This window comes from Tupaia chinensis, unplaced genomic scaffold (assembly GCF_000334495.1).
Source record: "Tupaia chinensis unplaced genomic scaffold, TupChi_1.0 Scaffold000060_1, whole genome shotgun sequence".
Classification (NCBI taxonomy): domain Eukaryota; kingdom Metazoa; phylum Chordata; class Mammalia; order Scandentia; family Tupaiidae; genus Tupaia; species Tupaia belangeri.
The window spans coordinates 2,605,884-2,631,654 of NW_006159518.1; the positions used below are offsets into that span (position 1 = coordinate 2,605,884).

General features: G+C 42.0%; 1 protein-coding gene across 1 annotated transcript in view; it reads right to left on the bottom strand.

The window, feature by feature from the left end:
* The window catches only part of DNAJC1 (DnaJ heat shock protein family (Hsp40) member C1), a gene marked incomplete at its 5' end in the record, with an annotated part of 214,976 nt that overhangs the window by 14,986 nt on the left and 174,219 nt on the right, over window positions 1–25,771 (bottom strand). Inside the window, one exon of the mRNA XM_006141626.1 lies at window positions 17,146–17,265. Within this exon, the coding sequence (XP_006141688.1) occupies window positions 17,146–17,265 (120 nt within the window). The remainder of the gene's footprint in view (window positions 1–17,145; window positions 17,266–25,771) is intronic.

Sequence of the window (25,771 nt, forward strand, 5' to 3'; positions counted from 1 at the left end):
ATCAATTACAGGAAATTTTTTTTTTTTTTTGGAGAGGTTTTCGCTATAGGGCGCGTGCGCTCGCCAGACAGAGAGAGACATAGAGACAGAAAGCGAGAAATCACCCCCCAGGGGGGATGGTCACGCCCCAATCCCTTCTCCTCCATTCTCCTCTCGGGATCTTGGGCACGCACGCACACGCGCCTGGCGTGAGATTTAAGCCACCGGGTCCGAGACGCAAACCGCAGTTGACTACATGGGAGTCCAGCGACATAGCCATTACGCTAACTGCTGGTTCCCATTACAGGAAATTTTCACCATCTCAAAAAGAAACCTGTACTACTGGGACCAGCAGTTAGCATAATGGCTTTGTTGCTGGACTCCCACGTAGTCGACCACGGTTCGTGTCCTGGACCCAGTGGCTTAAACCTCACGCCAGGTGCGTGTGCATGCATGCCCAAGATCCTGAGAGGAGAATAGATTGCGGCGTGGCTAATCCCTGGGGGTGATTTCTCGCTTTCTGTCTCTCTGACTCTCTCTGTCCGTCTGGTGAGCGCACATGCCCTATAGCAAAAACCTCTAAAAAAAAAAAAAAAAAAAAAGAAACCTGTACTACTTAGCTATTCCTGCATTCCCTCATCCCCACGCCCCTCCCACGCCACCACAATCATCCTCTGGTAACCACTAACCTAGTTTTTTGTCTCTGTAGATTCCCCTGTTCTGGGCTTTCATAGGAATGGAATCACATACTATATGGCTCTTTGTGGACTGGTTTCTTTCACTTAGCATGTTTTTAAGAGTCATCCAAGCTGTAGTATGTACCAATACTTCATTCCTTATTGCTGAACAATATTCTTTTATTAAAAAAAAATTTGCTATAGGGCACATGTTCTTGCCAGAGAGAGAGAGAAAAAGTGAGAAATCACCCCTTGAGGGGATCGGCCACACCACAGTCACTTCCCCTTCGTTGTCCTTTCGAGATTGTGGGCATGCATGCACATGCACCTGGCGTGATTTTCAAACTGTCTGGTCTAGGTCTCTAACTGTAATTGGCCATGCAGGAGGACACTTCAACAAGAAATATTTACATCAATTGATTCCCAGATGTTGAACTAACCTTGCATTCCTGGGAGACATTCCATTTAATCATGGTGCACAGTTCTTTCTATAAGTTACTGTATTTGAGACTTGCTATTATTTTGTTGAGGATTTTTTGCATCCATATTCATAAAAAAATATCGGTCTCTGTTCTTCTTTTCTTGCGGTGCCCCTGGTTTTATATTAAGGTAACACTGATAAGTGGTTACCCCTCTCATGTTATTGAGGAGAATTCAGAAGTAAAGTCAAATTATTTGTTGATTAAGTTTTGTAGTTTGTGCCTTTCTGGGACTATGCCGCTCTCATCTCCATCTATTAAAAGAATAGACCCCTAATTTCTTGTCCTATATTTCTTCACAACAGAATTTATTTACTTATTTATTTATTTTTAATTTGCTAGAGGGTATGTGCACTCACGAGAAAGGGAGAAAGCAGCCCTCATGGGGGATGGTCACATCACAACCCCTCCTTACAGAAAGGAAATCACTTTCTAACCTACCTTTGAGAAGATGATTGACACACTTGTTGGAATGGTTCCAGTAGCCTAACTTGTCAAATGCTTTAGGTTCAGAGAATTTCCTTTGTAAAAAATTTGGCAAGATGGTTCACTAGAAGTATCTAACCTGCTTCTCTCCCATAACAAAAAGAAATGAAACAAAGACTATGCAGATAATATTCAACCGCAGTGTTTGAGGGAGAGTGCTGAAGTGCAGCGAGGATGTGGAAGATGATGAGGAGCACAGAGTCCCAGGCTGGCCTTGTAGAGAGGGCAGCAAAGTTCCCTGTCTCCCCAGCTGAGACTGGCTTGGAACTGGAAGGGACTTCTCATGATGGGGAGGGTGTAAACAAGAGAACCCAGCAACCCCCATTAACACGTTGAACTTGCAGACTTTACCGCAGGGGAATCCAGGAGCCCTTACAGGCTGTGAGCCCAGTTTGGGGAGTAGCCGGGGGCTCCACACCACTGAATTGCCCAGGAACTATTCAGGCTGTGTTGTACTCTCCCCCACCCAGGCTGCGGCTGCACATCATCATCCTGTGACAAACCACCCACCTGCACCCCACCAGAGCAACTGGGCAAGCAACCTTTCCTACAGCCACAGGCACCGAGAGTCACTGGAGTAGCCTCACTGCTCCCCGCTATATCTCATGGAAGCAGCAAATGAACTGCCCACAGTCAAACAGTGCACTGAGTGGTCCTACCCCCACATCCCACAAGAGCAGCCAGTGAGTGACCTTGCTCACAGCTGAGTTTCAGAGAGGTCCTGATGTCCCGAGTATTGAGGACGTAGATGGGAGAGTGAGCTCTGCCACCACCACGCTTCTAAGGAGTCCCCCTTCCCCACCACACAATTCATGGAAGCAGCCAGCCTAGGCCACTGAGTCACTTTCAGGCATCACTGATGCTGATTAGAGCTGAAGACATACAGGAAAACCACACTACTGCGCCCACTTGGAACCAAAGCCAACTTGCCCCACACAACCAACATCTGAGAATGCATCTACCAGAGCATCTTGCACCATGAAAGACATCCTATAAAGCTGATTGCACCATCTGGTTCACCAGATGTAAAAATATCAACAGAGGGACACGAGATAGAGGAGAAAGCAAGTGATGTAATGTCCCCAAAAGAATGCAATGATGCTTCAGCAACAGACCCCACAGAGAACGGAATCTCTGAAATGTCCCAAAAGGAATTTAAAATAATGATCCTAAGAAACTCGGTGAAGTAAAAGAAGAGAATACAGGCAAACAATTAAATTAAATCATGAAAGCATTACATGATGTGAATGGGACACTGGACAAAGGGATAGATATCATACAAGAGAACTAAGCAGAAATCTTGGAGCAGAAGAATTCAAACAAAAAAAGAAAATATATGACCAAGAGAGTCAATAACAGACCTTACTAAGCTGAAGAAAGAATTTCTGAACTGCAATGACACGTAGCATCTGCTGGGGGTTGTCAGCCTACTGACCTGCTGCATCTTTAAGCTGTACATCAGGAGTTAAGCAAATGATTCAGGTTAATAAGGTAGATTCCTATTATAAAGTATGATGCTGTTGCCACACCACAGATTATCCGTGACCTAAATAATTTTTTAAATCAATAAGATCATCCACAGTATTCAAAGTATAAATGATTCTAACTAGTAAATTCGATCTAGGCCTTAAAGTAGATACTATCCTCTTGATAAGATACAAGGTTCTGAAGAGTGAATACAAATTACAAACCCAGTAGATTAGTGACAAAGTACTAAAAAAAATGAGTATTTATTTAATTTTATTTATTATTTTTTTTTGGGGGGGGAGGAGAGGTTTTTGCTATAGGGTGCATGTGTTCGCCAGAAAGACAGAGACACAGATAGACAGAAAGCGAGAAATCGCCCCCCAGGGGGGATGGCCACACCACAATCCCTTCTCCTTCATTCTCCTCTCGGGATCTTGGGCACACATGCACACATCCCAGCATGATTTTAAGCCACTGGGGCAGGGACTCGAACTATGGTCGACTATATGGGAGTCCAGCCACACAGCCATTACACCAACTGCTGGTCCCGTTACTTATTATTATTTTAATTTGACCAGAGAGACAGAGAAAAAAATGAGAAGGCAAGCTGCCAGGTCTGGGACTCGAACCACAGTCAGCCATGTGGAAGTCCAGCACCTTACTCACCATGTCACCTGCTGGTCCCAGTAACAAAATATTGGGTTGTTGGAAAAGTCATGACATGTTTTTGCACAGAAAAACAGAAAAATATTTCATGACTTTTCCGACAACCCAATACCTAATACAGAAAAAACAGAAAACGTATAAGAATCTTAAATAGTAGATACATAAAGGAAAGTTCTCATGTAATCTGCAAGTATGCTGTGCTTTAAAGAGTCACTGAAGATGATGACAACGGTCCTGTTAGAACTTAGTGAGAACGTGAGTATTTCATGCTTCAGATATTCAAAGGGGTATAGGGGAGAGCGGCTGCTAGAGCTCCTCAGGAGCCAGCCACAATGAATGATCTATTTCTATCTGGGACATCAGAACACCTTGCTCTCAGATGTACCCTTCTTGAGGCCAGCAGATGGTGGTGGTTATGTCGCTGGACTCCCACATGGCCAACCATGGTCTGAGTCCCAGACCTGGTGGCTGGAAACTCACGCTGGGCGTGTGTTTGCATGTCTAAGATCCTAGGAGGAGCGTGGAGGAGAAGGCATTGCAGCATGGTCATCCCCCAGAGGGCTGATTTCTCACTTTCCCCCTCTCACTGTCTTTGCTTCTTTCTCTTCAGCGAGTATACATGCCCTAAGGCAAAAAATCTAAAAATAAATAAATAGATAACTCCTCTTTCACCCAGCACCTCAGGAAGTCAAGAAATTTCACACTGAAGATATTACTTGATAAAGGTATTACAAACAAAAAGCATAGTGCTGTTATGTATGTGGGGTTCAAAATCAAGGTTTTGCTAAACCAAAAGGACAATGTGGCCTAAGAGTCAGATGGTCTGGGATCTAGACCAGGATGCCATTTCCTAATTCTGTGACCTTGGACGCGCCCTTTATCTCTTTCTAGAAATCACATCTGCAATAAAAGTGGTTGTAATAGTGATGTGTAAGTGTTTTATGGTTCCTATTAACAAAGTATTTTCATAATGCTATCATATTTCATCCCCAACTACCCTGTGAAATTGATGCCACAGATGAAGAAACCTCAGCTCAGAATGATTTGAGGACCCGCAAAGTCACACCTCCCATAAATAGTAGAGTCAGGACATCAACATCAGGTTTTAAGTCTTGTTCTTTTTCCACTTCACTCCTTTGTCCATAAAACAAAAGGATTGCATTAATAATTTCTTTTAAGTTCAGCTATTCTGGGGTTTACTGGATGTGACATTATTAACGAAATACTTTCAATTCTCAAAGATTTATTAAGTATTGACTTAGTGCATCCTGTACTGAGAATGCTGGTATTACATATCTAAGATGAGAGTCTGGCCTCATCGCTCAAGAGGGAGGCAAATTTTAAACTATTTTAGATGAGTTAATTGCCAATTGTTCACTATGTGAATTTAGTCAGAATTCAATTTCTTTGTTACTTCAAGTTCCCCAGTGTATGTCAGATACATCTGTCACCAATATCTGTCACCCTATGGATTTTCAAGAAGGGACAGATTCCAGCAGGCTGGGTGGATATCTTGTTCTTTTTTTTTTTTTTTCCAAAGAATTATTTTATTGAACTTTATTTTATGTATGTATTTATTTATTTTAATTTGACCAGGGAGGAACAGAATGTGTGTGAGAGAGAGAGAGAGAGAGCGAGCGAGCAAGCCACCAGGTCCGGGACACGAACTGCAGTTGGCCACGTGGGAGTTCCGCGCCCCTGACCACCACATTCTTTCTCCACTGCTCTGTTTGCTCCTTTTCAGGCCATGTCCTCTGTGGAAGGAGATGACTGAATAGAAAAAAGATTATTCTCTGGTCAAGGGCCTGCAAGAAACATTCAAATTAGCTTTGAAGTCCCTTTGACTAGGAAAAGCAGGCAGGCAAAAACATGACTAGATGACTCAAATTCATGTCAAAATAAAACTTAAAGGGATAGTCTGGCGAGTGTTCCAATTAGAGGGTGACTGTCCCCTGCTGTCCTGGGCCCAGGAGTCGGCAGCCACCTAGCTGTCTAAGGAAGGGCAGACTGTTCTATAGAATGGGTAAAAAGAATCCAGAGTACAGACTACTCAGGGTTAATCTGGAAGAGAGAAAGGGAGGGAAAATGGAAGGACGAGGAGGATAAAAGCCAGGAAGAATTATAAGGGTGAGGGAGAAAAGCAACTGGAAAATGGCATGGCCAGGAAGGGCACTGGGTAACAGAAATGTCTGGTATGGATCTTTTATTTAGAGCGCGTGTGTGCTTGCCAGAAAGAGAGGAAGACAAGAAAGTAACTGGAATGGAAATGGTCAAGCCACAATCCCTTCTCATCTCTCCACCTTCCGGGACTTTGGGCACACGCACACACATGCTCTGGGCATGCTTCTCAAGTTGCCAGGTCCAGGACTCAAATCATGTAGCTGGCCATGTGGGATCCAGCTGCCGTGACCACCAGGCCATGAGCTGGCCTGCCTCGTATGGATTTTTAAGTTGCTTATTACAGGGCATCCCTCCATCCTCTACAAATCACAAAGCATGCTGATGACTGTGTAAGCTTCAGGTTCCATTAACCTAGATCCACTCCTGCTCACTAATGCTGTGTATGAGAGACTCTGAGGAACCAACATAGTACACATGAAAAGGACACACAAGGATGCAGGTACTTGAGGGAAGTGGGGCACCAGCCTTGGGAATTAACAGAGTGGGAAGCTTTCCAGACGTGACTGTGTACAATAATTGCTGGTTTTGGATCTCTGAGAGTCACGGAGGGTCCATGTGACATCTGGGTTAGACAATATGACAAAGATAAGGGTACAATCTTAGATTGTACATTAGAGTGTTTACTATGTAAATTCAGGCACATCATCTAACATTTTTATGCCTTTTTTTAATGCCTTTTTTTTTTTTTTTTTTTTTGCTATAGGGTTCGTGTACTCACCAGAGAGAAAGAAGAGACAGAAGGCAAGAAGTCACTCCAGGGGAGATGGCCACACCACAACCCCTTCTCCTCCTGGGATCTTTGGCACGCACGCACATGTGTGTTTGAAGCCACCAGGTCTGAGACTTGAACCATGGTAGACCATGTGAGAGTCCAGTCATGTAACTGCTATGCCATCTGCTGGTCCCAAGAATTTCTTATAAATTCATTTAAGATATAATGAGGTTTTGATTTTAAGGTGAGAACTTCCATTAATTCCATTACCTTTTATCCCTATCCAACATTGCTGTTAATGTTTTCTTTTTTTTCAAAAAATTATTTTATTTAATGTTATTTATTTATTTTAATTTGACAAAAGAGGGACAGAGCAAGAGAGTGAGAGTGAGAGAAAGTGAGAAAGCAATATGCCAGGTCTGGGACTCGAACCATGGTCAGCCATGTGGGAGTCCAGCACCCTTACCACCACCATGCCACCCGCCGGCCCCAATATTCTTTTCTTAATATTGACTTAACTATTGATTAAAATTACACTTTTTAAAATTTTATACTTATTTATTAAGCTATCTTATGCATTTCTTGTGTGTCTATATTTTACAATAAAGGAGTGAAACAGATAATAAGAGAATATAAACTTTACACCAATTTATATCAAGATTTAGATTAAGTAGATGTATTCCTAGATAATATAGTTTTCTAAAAATTACTCAAGAAGAAATATAAAACATGAATAGTTCATTACCCATCAAAGAAATGAAGCCTGTAGTCAATAAACCTTCCTTATAGAAAATACCTAGGGACTAGCAGTTAGCATAATGGCTATGTCGCTGGACTCCCACGTGGTTGACCGCGGTTCGCGTCCGGACCCAGTGGTTTAAACTCACACCGGGTGCATGTGTGTGCATGCCCAAGATCCCGAGAGGAGAATGGAGGAGAAGAGATTGCGGCGTGGCCATCCCCCCTGGGGGGTGATTTCTCGCTTTCTGTCTCTGTTTCTCTCTGTCTGGCGAGCGCACACGCCCTATGGCAAAAACCTCTCAAAAAAAAAAAAAAAAAAGGAAAATACCTACAACAGGTTAACAGAAGAGTACTTTAACAGATGAATGCTACCAATCATTCAAAAAACTAGTCTTTTTTTTTTTAGAGAGATTTTTGCTATAGGATATGTGCGCTCGCTAGAGAGACAAGAGATAGAAAACGAGAAATCACCCTTGCATGTGGTATCTAGTCTTCTAAGCATCTTTTGTTGAAGAAACTGTCCTTTTCCCATGTGTATTCTTGATGTCCTTTCTGAAGATTCTGAAGATTAGTTGTATGGGTTTATTTCTTTTTTTTTTTTCTGTTCCACTGGTCTCTATGTCTGCTCTATGCTAGTACCTTACTGTTTTAATTACCGTAACTTCATAATTATTTTGAAATCAGGAAAAGTGATGCTTCCAGCTTTGTTCTTTCTCAAGATTGTTTTGAATATCTGAAGTCCTTTATGAAATTTAGGATTTTTTTCTCTACTTTTGTAAAATCAATAAAGCTTTTTAAATTCCTTTAAAATCTGAGCTGGCAGAACCAGCAGATGGTATAATGGTTACATTGCTGGACTCCCACATAGTCAACCACAGTTTGAATCCTGGACCCAACGGTTTAAAACTTATAATGGAGGGCACTAGCAGATAGCATAATGGCTACGTCACTGGACTCTCATGTAGTTGACCACGATTCGAGTCCCAGACCCAGTGGCTTAAACTCACGCCAGGCACGTGTGCGCGCATGCCCAGGATCCCGAGAGGAGAGTGGAGAAGAGATTGTGGCGTGGCCATCCCCCAGGGGGGTGATTTCTCACTTTCTGTCTCTGTCTTTCTGGTGAGCGCACGTGCCCTATGGCAAAAATCTCTCAAAAACAAAACAAAACAAAACAACTTACAATGGGGGGGCTGGCAGGCAGCATGGTGGTTAAGGGCTCTGGACTCCCACAAGTCCTAGACCTGGTTGGTGGCTTACTTTCTCACTTTCCTTCTTTCTCTCTCTCTGTCCCTCTCTAGTCAAATACAATACAATACAATACCATACAATAAAAAAATTCTAAAAACAAACAAACAAACAAAAAAACCCTTAACACCAGGTGCATGTGCATGTCTGCCCAAAATCCTGAGAAGAGAATGGAGGAGAAGGGTTTGTGGCATGGCCATTCCCTGGTGGGTGATTTCTAACTTTCTGTCTGTCTATCTTTTTGTCTCTCTGGCAAGTGTATGTACCCTGTATTAAAAATCTCTCACTAAAATAAATAAATAAAAAAAAAAATGGAGCTGACCTTATAGCCTAGTAGTTAAGGGAATCAGGCCCCACATGTCCATAAGTGGTTCAAATCCTGGGCCCAGTAGCCTGAAAAGCACATCGGGTACAGTTCAGATGATGGAGTGGTGGTTAAGGCAGCCAGATTCCACATGGCTGATTGCATGGCTTGTGTCCTGGATCCCACGGCTTGAAAAACATACTGGACATGCATACCATGCAAAACATAGGTGCATGCAGATCCAAAATCCTGGAAGGAGGGAGAGATGTAGAAGAAGAAACTGTGGTGTGACCATCCTGCATGGAGAAGCTTCTTCTTTTTTTCTCCCTCTCTTGTTGAGTTTATGAGCCCTCTAGCAAATTATTAATAAAAAGAAAAAGAAAAGAAAACTATACCATGCATATGGGTGTTCCTACCCAAAATCCCAACAGGATGGAAAAATGGAGGGGAAGAGATTGCAGCATGACCAAATCCCACGGAGAGGGGTGGTGCTTTTTCCCTCCTCCTCTTTTTCTCTGTCTCTGACAAGTACTTGCACTCTTTGGCAATGAAAAAATATTCAAAAGAATGAGCTTGGCCTATATATAATGACACAAAAAACTTGAAAAATAAAATATTTTGTTTCTTGTAGTTTTTAAAATCAAGATAATACATGTGTATAGTTTTTAAAAAAGCAGTGCATAAGAGTTTATGATGGGGACCAGCAGTTAGCGTAATGGCTATGTCGCTGGACTCCCATGTAGTTGACTGTGGTTCGCATCCCGGACCCGGTGGCTTGAAACTCACGCTGGGTGCATGTGCGTGAATGCCCAAGATCCTGAGAGGAGAATGGAGGAGAAGGGATTGCGGTATGGCCATCCCCCCGGGGGGTTGGTTTCTCACTTTCTGTCTCTCTGTCTCTCTCTCTCTCTGTTTGGCGAGTGCACACATCCTATGGCAAAAAAAAAAAGAGTTTATGATGAAAAACAATGTATCTTATACCACAGTTCTGAAGGTTACAAGGTTCCAACTACAGGTAACTAAATAACTAACATGCCTTCCTGAATCCAACTGCTTCTCACTCTGCCAACAACCCCCAGTCTGAACGACCTGCCTTTCGTTTGGACAGCTGAGCCTCTTCCCTGCCTCTCCTCCCAGCTTCTACACTTTGCCTGCCAGTTTCTTCTCCACAATGTGCTAGGGAAGATTCTTTTAGATAGCTGTACTCTTTTGGTCAAATTCTCCAGCAATTTCAGAGTAAAACACCAATTTTCCTGCGCTGGACTCCCATGTAGTTGACTGTGGTTCGCATCCCGGACCCGGTGGCTTGAAACTCACGCTGGGTGCATGTGCGTGAATGCCCAAGATCCTGAGAGGAGAATGGAGGAGAAGGGATTGCGGTATGGCCATCCCCCCGGGGGGTTGGTTTCTCACTTTCTGTCTCTCTGTCTCTCTCTCTCTCTGTTTGGCGAGTGCACACATCCTATGGCAAAAAAAAAAAGAGTTTATGATGAAAAACAATGTATCTTATACCACAGTTCTGAAGGTTACAAGGTTCCAACTACAGGTAACTAAATAACTAACATGCCTTCCTGAATCCAACTGCTTCTCACTCTGCCAACAACCCCCAGTCTGAACGACCTGCCTTTCGTTTGGACAGCTGAGCCTCTTCCCTGCCTCTCCTCCCAGCTTCTACACTTTGCCTGCCAGTTTCTTCTCCACAATGTGCTAGGGAAGATTCTTTTAGATAGCTGTACTCTTTTGGTCAAATTCTCCAGCAATTTCAGAGTAAAACACCAATTTTCCTGCTACGGTCAGGTTTTCTGCCACCTCCTGTCTCATGTTCTATCATCTACTCACCCCATTTCATCCACGTTGACCTCTTTTCTGGACCTGAATACCTCAGACGTGCTCTTGCCTCAACACCTCCCCCAGTGATGCTTCGGCTGGCTGCCTGGAGCTCCTTCCCAGACAACACCCCCACCCCCACCTCGCCCTGTTATCTCCGCTCTGACATTACCCCTCAGAGACGGCCTACCTGACTCCTGCGTGAAATGGCAACTCCCTTCTGTCTCTTTCCTCTTATCTTACTTTAGTTTTCTTCATATAAGGATACTTCAAAAAGCTCATGGAAAATGCATTTTATTAAAAAGAAAAAAACAACTGCTCTTTTACGGACCAAAATAAATGCATACTCTAATTCCACTTTTCCCACAAACATTTTGAAGTAAGAACCAACTACAATTTTTATGTTACTTGTTACCAACTACAATTTTCTTTCTCCAGGCATGAGGTTCTTTCTATCATGTTTCTCCATGGCTCCTGAGGGTGACCGTCTGCCTGCAAAGTTACAGGCAAATTAGTATTCCAGCTCAGTGGAAGGGAAAAATGAGTCAGAGTGCCTCTGAACACACATGCCTTCAATTATGTTCTCTGAAAGGGAATTAGTACCCCAGTTCTATCAGAGCTTGGGAGGCCTGGGAATGTGGTGCTGCTGGGCACATGCGCACCTGACTCCAGATCTGTCACTAGAGAAGGAGAGAACACAGCCTGGTCCGTAACATGCCACAATCTTTAACACTCTCTAGGTTTTAAAAACTGAAAAACTGAATGATGTACGAAATATTACATGGTTATGAGCTGGCAAGTATTATTCACTTTTGAGACAGGTACTATGCTGTGACCCTTGTGCTCATGTTCCATAGTGTGGTGAGAAGGACAGGCTAGATTAATACTGTTAAAACCATACATTGGGGCCAGCAGGTGGTTAAGGGTATTGGACTCCCACATGATCAGCCGCAGTTCGAGTCCTGGACTGGGTGGTTTGCTTTCTCATCCCCTCCACCCCCCTCTCACTCTGTCTCTCTCTGGTCAAATTTAAATAAATGAATAACATTTTGAAAAAACCCTACATATTAATATTCTTGTATAGGAAGACTAAAGTCTAGAATAATATTTTACAAATTATTTATAGAAATCATTTTTTATCATGGTGGATTAGAAAAAAATTTTCACTTGCATGTATTTTTTAAAGTTACTTCTTTTGTTGTGAACATAGAGTTTTATCAAAAGAGGTCTAACGATAAGTGTTTGGGCAAGTGTTTTTCATACACACAGCAACAAAGCAGAAACAGAGGGAAGAACATACCAGTGAGGTCTTGGATGTGCACCCTGAGCTCTCCCTACACCCACAATCTGGGCTGGCTGAGGCTGGGTTAGGAGTGTGGTATAAAGACCTTATTGGAGGTGCCAAGACATGGAACCAACTAAATGTCCACAAACCAATGAATGGATTGGAAAAGTGTGGTATATATACTCTATGGAATACTACTCAGCCATAAAAAATAACAAGACCTTGGCATTTGATAGAAAGTAGTCAGATATGGAGGATCTATTGCTGAGTGAAGTAAGCTAGGACATGAAAGAAAGATATTGCATGCATCCACTTAATATATACCAACTATCCGCACTCTATGGTAGAGAGTGAAATATTGGAGGACATAAAAGCAGTGAAAATACTTAAGGAGAATAAGACAGTGTGGAATGGGGGGAGAAAGAGAAGAGGATAGAGAAAGATAGCAAGAGAACAAATAGAGAGGCATGACATTAGAGGGACACAGATATGGTTTATTACCTGTTGATGATGACGTGTATAGTTTTCTCAACTGGATGGGTCTGAGAAGTATTTCATGATGGGTAAAGTCTTTTTACAAGCAAAACAAGAAACAGTGATTGACTGGTTAAAAAAATAATTGGAATAATGATAATAATGAATGAGAAAAACAATGAGAAGATATTGAATGATAAAGTGGGGGTTTTAATGTCTCGGTATTGACTGACATGCATGGCATTCCCTTTTGAAAAAGCAATGTAATACACTGTAAAGTTATATGTAATCCAATGTAATATAAAGATTATGATGATGATAATAATAATAATAATAATACCTTATTGGAGGGACCAGAAGTTAGCGTAATGGCTATGTCACTGGACTCCTACGTAGTCGACCATGGTTCGTGTCCCAGACCCCGTGGCTTAAAATCACTCCGGGCACGTGTGCATGTGTGCCCAAGATCCCGAGAGGAGAATGGAGAAGGGATTATGGCGTGGCCATCCCCCCCTGGGGGGTGATTTCTCGCTTTCTGTCTCTCATCTCTCTCTGTCTTTCTGGCGAGTGCACGTACCCTATAGCAAAAACCTCTCCAAAAAAAGACCTTACTGGAAATGTGCTCCCTCTCCTTCCTCTTACCCTTGCTCATGAAGAAATTTTTAAAAATGTGGTTTAGGGAGTGAGCCAGTGGCATGGTGGTTGGGGTGGCTGAATGCCACATAACTGAGTAGTTTGAGTCCTGGACCCACCGGCTTGAAGGACACCCCGACGCTTGAGCGTGCCTATGTGCATGGCCAGAATCTGTGGAGGAGAGGAGACTGTGGCATGGCTATCCTCCTTCAGGGGTGCTTTCTCACTTTCTTTCTCTCGCTTGCTCTCTCTCCAATCATACTAGCACATGTGCCCTGTAGCAAAACTAAAAAGAAAAACATACACAAAAAACCTCCCACAAAAATTTGGTTTTGTCTCAGTTCCATAAATAGTTGTGACATCTCAAACAAGTATCTTTTTTTTTAAAAAAAAAGAATTATTTTACTTAACTTTATTTATTTATGTATTTATTTATGTAGTGGGACAGAGTGAGAGAGAGAAAAAAAAGAGGGAGAGCGAGAGAAAGCAAGCTCGCCAGGTCTGGGACTTGAACCACAGTCGGCCATGTGGAAGTCCAGAGCCCTTAACCACCACGCTACCTGCCAGCCCTCAAACAAATATCTTATCAGCAGCTTACTGAGCTGTCAAGATGAAGTTAAATAATGACTGTCGACCTCACAGTGTCGTTGGAAAGATCAAGTGAAATCATAAATATTTTGAAAGTGTAAAATACTACAAAAATGAATGATGGAATAACCAATATTATCACTAAAGCAGTCTGATTTGGGGCCAGCAGATGGTATGGTGATTAAGGCCCTGGGTGCCACATAGCCGACACTACAGTTTGAGTCCTGTACCTGGAAGCTTGAAAAACACATCAGGTACATATGTGTGCATGCCCGAAATTCCAAGAGGAGAGTAGAAGAGAAGGGACTATGGCATGGCCATACCCCCAGAGGTAATTTCTTACTTTTTCTCTCTCTCTGCTGAGTGCACACCCTATAGCAAAAACCTAAAAAAAAAAAAAAAAAGTCTGATCTTTTAAGTGAGTGTGCAATGTTAGTCTTATGTGGTGAATATATACTTTATAATCATGTCCTATGTGTGATTTTCCTTAATGCTGAGACAGAAAGGGTGACATGGAAGGCAAATCTATTTATCAGCTTCTACCCGAGGAATCATATGATATTGCAAAACTATAATCAGACCAATAGAGAGATTAAGCAATTGATTATGTCATTTGATCTGATGGTCAGAGGTTACTACTTGGAAATAACACTGCCTTCTCTTTCCTTCAAATAGGCAGTTATAGGGGCTAGCAGGTGGTGTGGTGGTTGAGGTGTTGGACACTCTCACATGGCCAACCACAGTTCGAGTCCCAGACCTGGTGGCTTGCTTTCTCACTTTCCCCCTCTCTCTCTCTGGTCAAATTAGAATAAATGAATGAGGGACCAGCAGGTGGCGTGGTGGTTAAGGTGCTGGATACTCCCACATAGCCAACCACCATTCGCATCCCAGATCTGGTGACTTGCTTTTTCACTTTCTCTCTTTCTCTGTGTCTCACTCTGGTCAAATTAAAATAAGATGAATGAATGAATGAATAAATAACATTAAATAATTCAAAAAAAAGTGAATGAACAAATAAAATTGAATAAATAATTTAGAAAAATAGGCAGTTAAGTTGCAATCTTACAGCAATCATTCATATTCTTGGAATAATAATGAAGACTTCCATTAAATACATGTGCATACAAGTTATTTGGTAACACATTATCATCATCTAGTAATAATAAAAATTGGTTATTAGATCAGCTCGTGATTCATTTAGCAAGGAAAAGGAATAAATTTTTTTCTAAACTTTAAGTATCTTCAAAACGTGTCCACTTGAGAGGGTAAGGGAGAAAGGAAGGAGAGGAGGATGAGATCAGGCTCAGGCAAGAGACCTGCTAGGCAGGAGGCCGGAGAGGGGTAGTGAGGAGAAACAGAAAACCGAGGGGCCAGCAAGCGACATGGTGGTTAAAGCACTGGACTTTCACGTGGCCAACCACAGTTCAAGTTCTAGACCCGGCGCCTTGAAAATCACACTGGGCATGTGTGTGTGCATGCCCAAAATCCTGCGAGGAGAAGGGAAGAAAAGGAATTGGAACACGGCCATCTCCCCGGGGAGTGATTTCTCACTTTCCTTCTCCCTCTCTCTCTCTCTGAAGAGCACACATGCTCTATGGCAAACCCCAAATAAAATGTTTTAAATCCCCAGTAAACCAAAAGGATAATCCTTGTCATTTTCACAATTTTGCACAGGGCTAGTCTGACTCTCAACAGTAAAATATTTGTTAAAATAATAACTATACACTTAATTCACTGATAAACAATAAAGCTTATTTTAAACAATCTACTTAGGTGTTTCTGAAACAACCACCATAACAAAAATAAAGAAATTCACCTCAAAAGGTATCTCCTCTGTTTCCCCACTAGTATACCTATATAAGCTTACACCAGGAATTGTATTACCTGCCCTCCTCTTCCTCACTCAACTCCACACCTCTTCTTGCACACTGTGACTTGAAAATAGCCACAAAAGTCTGAGTTTCGCCACTTGTCCTTTGTTTTGCTGCCTACCTGGGACTTTTCCGAGCAGGCAGAAACCCTCGAGTCAGTGTGTTATCACAGAATGCAAGAGATTAGTGACCATGGAGAGGAGCAGCATCAGTTTACATCCTTTCAGGCAAGAAAGTAATATTACTTCTCATGGAAGAAATCTGAGGCTCTCTGACCCTAATTTAGAAAACCTGCAGTTAATAATCACATTAACGTTGGTTTTCTATGTCAGACAGTTTTTGTTTCCTCTGTTGTTTTTACAATTTGTGTGTCCTTTGTGGTTACCCAAATTATTTGCTGAAAGGCATGTATTAACATTTAAAATATTTCATCCATAATAAATAGGCCTGACAGTTTAGGTATATCTGAGTTAAAATATAGTTGGTGTCACTTTTTCTAAAGTTAGAAATAATGCTTATATTGGGACCAGCAGTTAGCGTAATGGCTATGTTGCTGGACTTCCACGTAGTCGACCATGGTTCGAGTCCCGGACCCGGTGGCTTAAACTCATGAAGGGCGCATGTGCATGCATGCCCAAGATCCCATGAGGAGAATGGAGGAGAAGGGATTGCTGTGTGGCCATTCCCCCTGGGGGGGTGATTTCTCGCTTTCTGTCTCTGTCTGTCTGGTGAGCACACGCGCCCTATAGCAAAAATCTCTCCAAAAAAAAAAAGATTCTCTGCTTGAAACTTCCTGAATAAAAATACTCAAAGTGTTAAGTCAAAACCTTTCCAAGGAAATACTTTGTTTTTAAATATTATGCATGGCCATTCCTATGTACATGTACATATATTGGGTTGTTGGAAAACTCACTGCATTTTTGCACAAAAAACAGAAAAATGTTATTACTTTTTCAATATACACACACATATATGTACACATGTATACATGTGTCTATGTATCTGTGTGTGTGTATGTGTATATATATACATATATATATATATATATATATATTTTTCTGGTTAAATAACTTTTCAAAATAGATATTGTATTATCATCAAAATAAAAGAGTAAACACTCATTTGTATTACAGAAATACTGCTCATTTAATTAATCCAAACTGTTTGACTAAATACCAGTAGCAAACTGAAAAGATCTGACCAAAACAGTACCTCTCTAATTTTGATCAGTTTTGAACAATATTTTCCCCAATTAGAGGGGTCAGTATAAACACAAAACCTGGGGTTGCTTTTCTGTGATCAGGTTACAGTGGCCTAAGTCTCCAAACACTAGAATTCCTCCCATCGCTGGTAACCAGGACTTGGGGTGGGCTCACAACCACTTATTTCACAAATGGTTTGCTCTCTGGTCCTAAAAGGACTGTAGTCTTTCTCCAAAGATAATGTTGAACCTATCTATGCCTGTCGTCTACACAGCTGACTTGTTCTCGTTTGTCACTCTCTGTACAATGCAAATCTGAGTGAACTCACATCTGTCACAGATCGACCCAATTCGTGGGCAATCTTTTCCCATCGACCTGGGGTTCCTCCTGGGAACTTAACCATACTTCTTGTCAGCTGGCTGAGGTCCTCTTCTGTCCATTCTGGTGCCTGCAAAACATTAAGAAAATTTAAAAAAGATAATCGGGACGACGTTTGCTAAAACATTCACCAAACCTGGGAAGCCAACTATATATAGGCAATATGCATTCTACAAAAAAACACTACTAAATGCACCTAACGGCTCAGATGAAAAGTTTGAGTTGCATATTTGATAATAGAATGCAAAGCTCCGGCAACCTCTTTGAGAATCGTTATACCAAATAAGAAAGCAGAAATATTGCAAAATCAGGCTTTTGAAGGCATTTTTAAAAACACTAGTTTTGTATTAAAGTGAGAAATTCTTTCCAAAGCTTATGAAATGCATTCTTGCTACAAAATGCAATACTGCCTGTAAAGATCTCATATAATACTACTATTAAAGGTCCTAAAGTTAAAATGTATTAATGTATATACTTTAAAAAAAGCAGAAAAAAATCTTACAAGTATAAATGAAAATATGAATAATATACTAGGTTTAGAATCAGAACCAAGACAGAGAGACATTTTTTGTTTGTTCTATGTAACAATATCCAATTTTTAAAATGATGTATTTTAAAGCTATTTAAGAAATGCTAATATTGTACAAAACTCGGGAACAAACTTAGAAACTCTCTTGATCAAGATTTAAGCTATCGAGTCCATGCACAGCTGCATTTCATTGTTGAGAAGGTAAACACCTATTAAAAATTGACCGAATAATTAAACTGAAAAATCGAGCACCTTTAAGACTACAAAATCACACAAGCAAAAAGCAAACATATTCTCTGCATTTCCTTCAACACTACCAAACTGAGCAAAGCACAAGAAACGATCAAATAACCATATTACAATTACTTCACACTACATTTTAGCACTAAACTATCCCCCACCAGAGGCAGTAACTACTCTGTTAAACAAAACTCTAGTAGTCAGCAAAGAGTCTGTGGAAGCCTATCTTATTTTCCTTTAATTAAAAAGAAAGAAAAAGAAAGAAAAAAAGGAAAGAAAGAAGGAAACCTTTGAGACAAATACCTTTTCTAATCACCATTTCCGATAATGAACAGGCATACATCAGGCAGTTTGCATTACAGAGCCATCAGCACAGAACAACAGTCAGAGGTGAGTGACCCCAGGGACTATCTCCACAGCTACAGCAAAGCTTCTCCCTGACACTAATCCTCCCTGTCATTCTCCCACTGTGCTCTAACCACACTGACATCCGCCTGCCTCACTGCAAGCTTAACGGGGCCCTTCCTGACTTTTTACTGTCTCCCCCAATCAATGGTTCAAGCGTGCTCTTTTCACCATGTCCAAATGGCAGCTTCACTCATAATCAAAGTGCACTGCCCCTGTTAAAGGGCTTTCCGAAAGGCTCTCCCATTTGCATTCATTTGCAAAGCAAACTACTTTCATTCACTTTGTTCTGCTATCAAGAATGTTCCCTGAAGCAGATAAATTGGCATAAATACAACCTGCCACTTAAGAGTCAGTAAATAATAGCCAATAGTAGGGAGGATTTTATCAATCATTCTATTTTGTATCCACTAAGAGCTGAAAGCCTCAAACATATTCATCAGTACAGCCCCTACAATACATGCATAGATTCACTTCTATAAAGGTAGCCTACATCGAGTCTGGCTGAAATTTCTTTGATATTTAATGAATATCAGAAATCTAAATCTCCATATGAGATGATTTAAACATTTACAAGGAGAGATTGTTCTTTTCGCTTTTTAATTCTTATTTTATTTAAGGAAAAAAAAAATTCTTATTCAGATACTATTTAGAGGAACATAACTGGACTTCCAAGGAAATCATAGCTTTATTCCTAAAAGCTAAAGCTTTAATAGGTATAACAACTGATTTCCAAAATGTAAAAAGTGTTGTTTTATTAACATTTACAGTACAAAATCATACCACGAAGAGCATTAAGTTTAATTTGATAAAAATATATGTTGACATAGTATTCAAACTACATAACAATGCAATTTCACACCAGATCAAATCATTTAATTTTTGCATTAATTTTAAAACATTTTTGAGCAAACAAAATTGTCTAAAATATCAAAAATATAAATGATTTGTTTCCCAAAGTAAATGAATTCTTCAAAATAATTTCCATTCTGAACAGAACTAGCTTTCCAAATATGCTGCACACATGAACAATGAGCACTACAAACCAACTTGATTTTCATTTCTTGTTGATGGGAGTCCAAAGTATCGTACTACTATTTTTCTGGAAAGGAAAAATTTTAAATAAAATATCTAGACTGAAATCTTAAAAAACCACCTGTGACAATCTTTTTCTTTAGTTTTCTTAGTTATTTCCTGGCCACGAATTTTATTATTTATATTTTAAAAAGATCAATAATAATAGGACTACCATCTGAAATCTGAGAGAACCCCCTCAGCAATTCATTACTGTTGCTCCTACAGCTGTAAGGCACCTTAGGGACTGCGTAATTCCTCAGCAATAGTGAGTCGTGTCTTCAGAAGCAACACGACCTACTGTGATCCAGGGACTCCGGCAGCCGTGAGGGCGGCCACAGTGAGAATGTGTTCTCCCTGTTCTAGTCTGGGGCCAACTGGAGCTGGGAGAGCCGTGTGAATGCATAAGCATATGGCTTTGCCACTTGAAACCATGTGTGTCCAATATCACTGAAACACTGGGCCAAAAATTCATCTCTCCAGTAAGGTAATGGGAGATGCCACATGGTGTGGGGGACAGCTGTGGTGACTACACAGCATTCCAATTTTGCATCAGAAAAGCCCCACTCTGGGAATAAATCTCCACACTGAATACAAAATGAAAAGTAAGTTTTCAAATTATTCAACGTTTTTATGTAACAACCCAAAAATACATCTCCTAAAATAAGAACTGATTTGAAAATGTGAATTATATTTCCAAATAATGTCCCTTTGGAATGAATTTTTGTCATAAAACCTTCCATGTTCAAAGATTTGGTGCCTTTGAAAATCTTTTATACTCGGGGTGCAGGGGTTGGGAGGTGCAGGGCGAAGCACACTCTATTTTAAAGAAACCTACACACACTGTCTCCCTCACAGCGTTACACAATACAGTGTTCATTTCACATGTGATTTACTTGGTACTGAAAACTGACAAAGTAAATGAAATAATTTTAGTGTACTTACTACTGTATTTTCATACTTAAATGACAAAAGGTCCATTTCTGTCTAATAAATTGATGCTGAAGTTCCCTGATATTTCTATTAAAATGACCTTCTAATTATCATTTATATTATTACAGAAGCCAAAATTTTGGGTTTGACTTTTTTTTAAAGAATCATTTTACTGAACTTTAATTAATTATTTTTAATTTGACCAGAGAGGGACAGAGAGACAGAAAGTGAGAAATCACTCCCCCTAGGGGGGATGGCCATGCCACAATCCCTTCTCCATTCTCTTTTCAGGATCTTGGGCATGCATGCACATGCGCCCAGCGTGAGTTTAGGCCACCAGTCTGGGACCCGAACCAGAGTCGACTACATGGAAGTCCAGTGACATAACTATTATGCAAACCACCGACCCCTGACTATTTTTTAATAGAGTCAGTTCAACTCATAAATTCTCAGAAAACATTACCTTACATATCATCACCCACTTAAAATACCAGATTTATTTAATACTCTATGGTGTATCTAATAATCTGCTATACTCTAAACTGTGTTTTGTATACACACTTTGTTTTAGAATGTGTGTTTGGCTTTCAGCTATACAATATTCTTTTACAATTTAAACACTGAGGAGTTAAGTGCCCTGGACAAATATATATGTAAAAATAAACAAACAACAAAATTAAAAACGAATCACCAAGGACACCTTTTTACTCTTATGGAAATTCTTCTTTGAGGCCACTCTTCCTGGCTTGCAGGTGGCTGCCTTCTTGCTATATCCTCCCTTGGCCTTTCTGCTGAGTGGGGGTGGGTGTGGGGGAGGGAGAATCTCTAGCTTTTCTCTTTTTATAAGGATACAAATTCTATCAGGGTAGGCCCTCACCCTTGTAACTTCATTAATTTAACCTTTAAAAGTCCTGTCTCAGAACCAGCAGTTGGCATAATGGCTATGTTGCTGGACTCCCATGTAGTTGACAGTGGTTCAAGTCCCAGACCTGGTGGCTAAAACTCACGCCATGTGGTTGACAGTGGATCAAGTCCCAGACCTGGTGGCTGAAACAGACGCCATGTAGTTGACAGTGGTTCAAGTCCCAGACCCGGTGGCTAAAACTCACGCCAGGCTAGTGTGCGTGTGTGCCCACCCAAGATCCTGAGAGGAGAATGGAGGAGAAGGAATTGCAGCATGGCCATCCCCCTGGGGGGGGATTTCTCTCTCTCTGTCTCTGTCTTTCAGGCACCCTATAGCAAAAGCCTCTCCCCCAAAAAAGTCCTGTCTCTAAATACAGCCACATGGGGTAAGGCCTTCAACATATAAATGGGGTGAAGGAGTGGGGGGACACCATTCAGTCTATAATAGGAAGAAAACAAGCAGTCAACAAAAACTGAAACAAAAGTTCACAATTTGGCCCAACTGGTAATCTAAATGTGACTAAAATAAGTTATATAACAGATAAAAGACCAGTGATTTTTTTTTTCTTGGGGGGGGGGAGGTTTTTGCTACGGGGTGCATGCACTCACCAGAAAAAGAGAGAGAGAAAGAGAGACAGAAAGCAAGAAATCACCCCCCAGGGGGGATGGTCATGCTGAAATCCCTTCTCCTCCACTCTCCTCTCAGGATCTTGGGCACGCACGCATACATGCCCAGTGTGAGTTTAAGCCACCGGGTCTGGGAATTGAACTGTGGTCGACTACATGGGAGTTCAGTGACATAGCTATCACACTAACTGCTGGTCCCCAGGGATTGGTTTTTGTGTCTCTATAACAAATGCTCTGAATAACATCTGCTGAAATACACCAGTTGGCAAACTCTCATGTCCTTAGTGAATACTGAGGAATCTCACTAAATTTAAACAACGTACTCTCAATAAAGTTAGAGAACAAACAGGTATGCGCCATTCCCCGCCCCTTTTAAAGAATTATTTGATATTATTATTTTTGAATTTGTCACAGGGCACATGTGCTCTCCAGAGAGGGACAGAAAAAGAGGCAGGAAAAGTGAGAAAGCAAGCCACCAGGTCCAGGACTTGAACTGCAGTCAACAATGTGGGAGCCCAGTGCCTTAACAACCATGACACCCACTAGCCCTAGCATGCCTCTCCTAACCACAGGAGCTAGTCTTGTCTCCACTCACGATGGTCATAGCACTCATTGTCCTAGAATATCCAACAGAGGGTAAAGGCTGACTCAGGAAGTAGTGAATTAAGTGTCTGGTACTGAAAATTTACCTTGCTAATGGAACCAGTGAGGCTTCCTCTCTCCTGTTAAAGTGGTTAATATGGCCCAGTGTAAATTAAAAGGAGTCTTTCATGACTGAAGCCTTTTTAGAGGAGGGGCGATGAGTCTCACTACTTGCTCATTTAACAGCCCAATTTGGCCTACTCCTACACTTGGGAAGGATGACTGGGGCCTGGTGGTGAATCACCCCAACCTTAACGCTGTAGGCCTCATTAAGGATCCAGATGCAGTATTACTGAAATTACTGACTTCATCTAGTCAGCAACTGGTAAATACTTGGCTATTACAGATTTGATGAATATGCTCTGTTCGGTTTGTCTTCACCCCCAGAGAGACCCAGTCATGTTTACCTAGTTGCCCTGGGTACTTCGACAACTGTGTCATTGCACACAGTCTTTGAGAACAAGGTCTTAATGGTGTCCTACCTTTCCCAGGAGTATAGGTATGATATTGCACTGACGACTTCTTCCTCTGAGAGTAATTTGTCACACTCGCTCAGGATATACAAATACAAGGAAACTCACCAAGAGGGAATGGGCCACTGCCTGACACAGTGCAAGGCCTATACAAGGTGTTAGAGCTATGTCAACTATGTGTGTGCTTCCCCCCCGCCCCCGAGGACTTTGGCATAAGGTATATGTGCTTGCCAGAGAGAGATAGAGAAATAGAAAGAAAGTGAAGAATGCTTAGGGAGGATGGCTATACCATAATCCCTCCTCCATTCTTCTCTTAGGAGTTTGGCTACTCACGCACATGCGCCCAACATGATTTTGAAGCCACAGGGTCTGGGGCTCTAACCGCAGTCAGCCATGTGTGAGTCCAGGGCCTTAACCATGATGTCACCTGGTGGCCCCATTCACCTTATTAGTCACTGAATCTGAGTTGACTCACCCTGAAATGGCAATATCAGACTGGGCAGTCACAAAGCTTCCAGAGACCAGGCAGTGTTTCTGACAGTTCTCCAAAAGCAAGCTAATAGTTGTTTTTCAAAAAGGGTGTAACTGGGGAACCAGCAGTTGGCGTAATGGCTATGTCGCTGGACTCCCACGTAGTCGACCGTGGTTCGTGTCCCGGTCCCAAATCTGTTTTATTTGCCCTGAACAGAGTTGGCCTGTCTCGTGTTTTAGTAGAATTGGAATTTGTTTCCAATGTTTAGAAAGCAGGAGATTTCACATACAAACCCAGATTTCCTGCTTCTCTGGAATAGCGAGGAGATGTGAAACCTGGTCCCACATTCCTACATAGCAAAGTTGCTTTCTTCAGATGTCTCAGTTGGGACCAGCAGTTGGCGTAATGGCTATGTCACTGGACTCCCATGTAGTCGACCGTGGTTGGATTCCCAGACCCGGTGGCTTAAAACTCACGCGGGGCAGGACCAGCAGTTAGCGTAATGGCTATGTCGCTGAACTCCCACATAGTAGATCGCGGTTCGCGCCCCGGACCCGGTGGCTTAAAACTCATGCCGTGCGCGTGTGCGTGCGTGCCCAAGATCCCGAGAGGAGAATGGAAGAGAAGGGATTGTGGCGTGATCATCACCCCTAGGGGGTGATTTCTCGCTTTCTGTCTCTGTGTCTCTCTCTGTCTGGTGAGCGCACGCGCCCTATAGCAAAAACCTCTCCAAAAAATAAAAAGGATGTAACTGGAACCAGCAGATAGTGTAATGGACTTCCATGTAGCTGACCATGGTCTGAGTCCTGAATCGGTGGCTTAAAACTCATGCCGGACATGTGTGTGTGTGTGTGTATGTGTATGTGTGTGTGTGTGTGTGTGTGAGCGCGCGTGCGCCCAAGATCTGGAGAGGTGAATGAAGGAGAAGGGACTGCGGCATGACCCTCCCCCTGGGAGGTAATTTCTCACTTTGTCTCTCTGTTTCTCCAGTAAACACAAGTACCCTATAGCAAAAATCTCTCTTGAAAGAAAGAAAGAAAGAAAAACAGAAAGAAAGAAAGAAAGAAAGGAAGAAAGAAAGAAAGAAAGAAAAGAAAAGAAAAATAATAAAACAAAAAAACAAACTGATAGCTGTTGTCAGGGCAGGGCAGCCACAAGTCCATAACACAAGGGGTGCTTCTAGGTCAACACTGCTTTCCTCTGTCAGAGGTCCCAGTTGGTAAAATCATCAGTGGCAGAGACCTGTAGCTGAAAAGAGCCATGAGGATTGTGGGGTTTCAAAGATGGACAATACATCATAGCTTGCTAGACAGATGCAAATGCAGCCTGTTGGCTTGGGCCATTCAAAGGACACTGACAAGTAGCTTAGTCCATGTAAAGTACCAAGTAGAATGCTCAAATGAGACAATACTGTCTCCAAGCTCTGAATAAGGTGCTGGACTTCTTTTTGGCGGTGGAATGCAATGAGGGGCCATGACAGAGTAGCTTTTCCTTGCTGCCAGATTGAGTGCTGGGTGCCACATGCATGGTTCCAGGGAACTTTACAGCAGCCTCTTGACATTTGTTGGGATTTATCAGCAACCCTTACTGGTAGAGACTGGTAACCCCGGCAGTCAGGACTGATAAGATTGAGGATTCTGTCTTACCAACTAATGGGATATCATCTATTTAGTGGATCTATTTTGGCTATTAGAGGATGGAGGCACTTATGTTAAATCCTGGTCTACCTTCTGTGGCTAAGAGCAAGGAAGAGAGGAAGTGTCCTTGGAAAATCATTACAAGCATATAGTGGAGGTTTTGCTATGCAAAGCAGACTGAACTTGATCCTTAGGAGCCAGTGGGATGACAAAAGGCACCGGCAGGGAACCAGCAGTTAGCGTAATGGCTATGTCGCTGGACTCCCACGTAGTTGACCGCGGTTCGCGTCCCGGACCCGGTGGCTTAAAACTCACGCCAGGCGCGTGTGCGTGCGTGCCCAAGATCCCGAGAGGAGAATGGAGGAGAAGGGATTGCGGCGTGACCATCCCCCCTGGGGGGTGATTTCTCGCTTTCTGTCTCTATGTCTCTCTCTGTCTGTCTGGCGAGCGCACACGCCCTACAGTGAAAATCTCTCCAAAAAAAAAAAAAAAAGGCACCGGCAATGTCCAGGATGGCTTGCCCTATATGTCAGGGGTTCATTTACCGCTTCAATGTCTGGAACAGTCAGGACTATGGGAGCAATGCCTGGTTTCATCTGTGACAATCCACAGTATGTTTTCATAAGGGAATGGAGGAATCG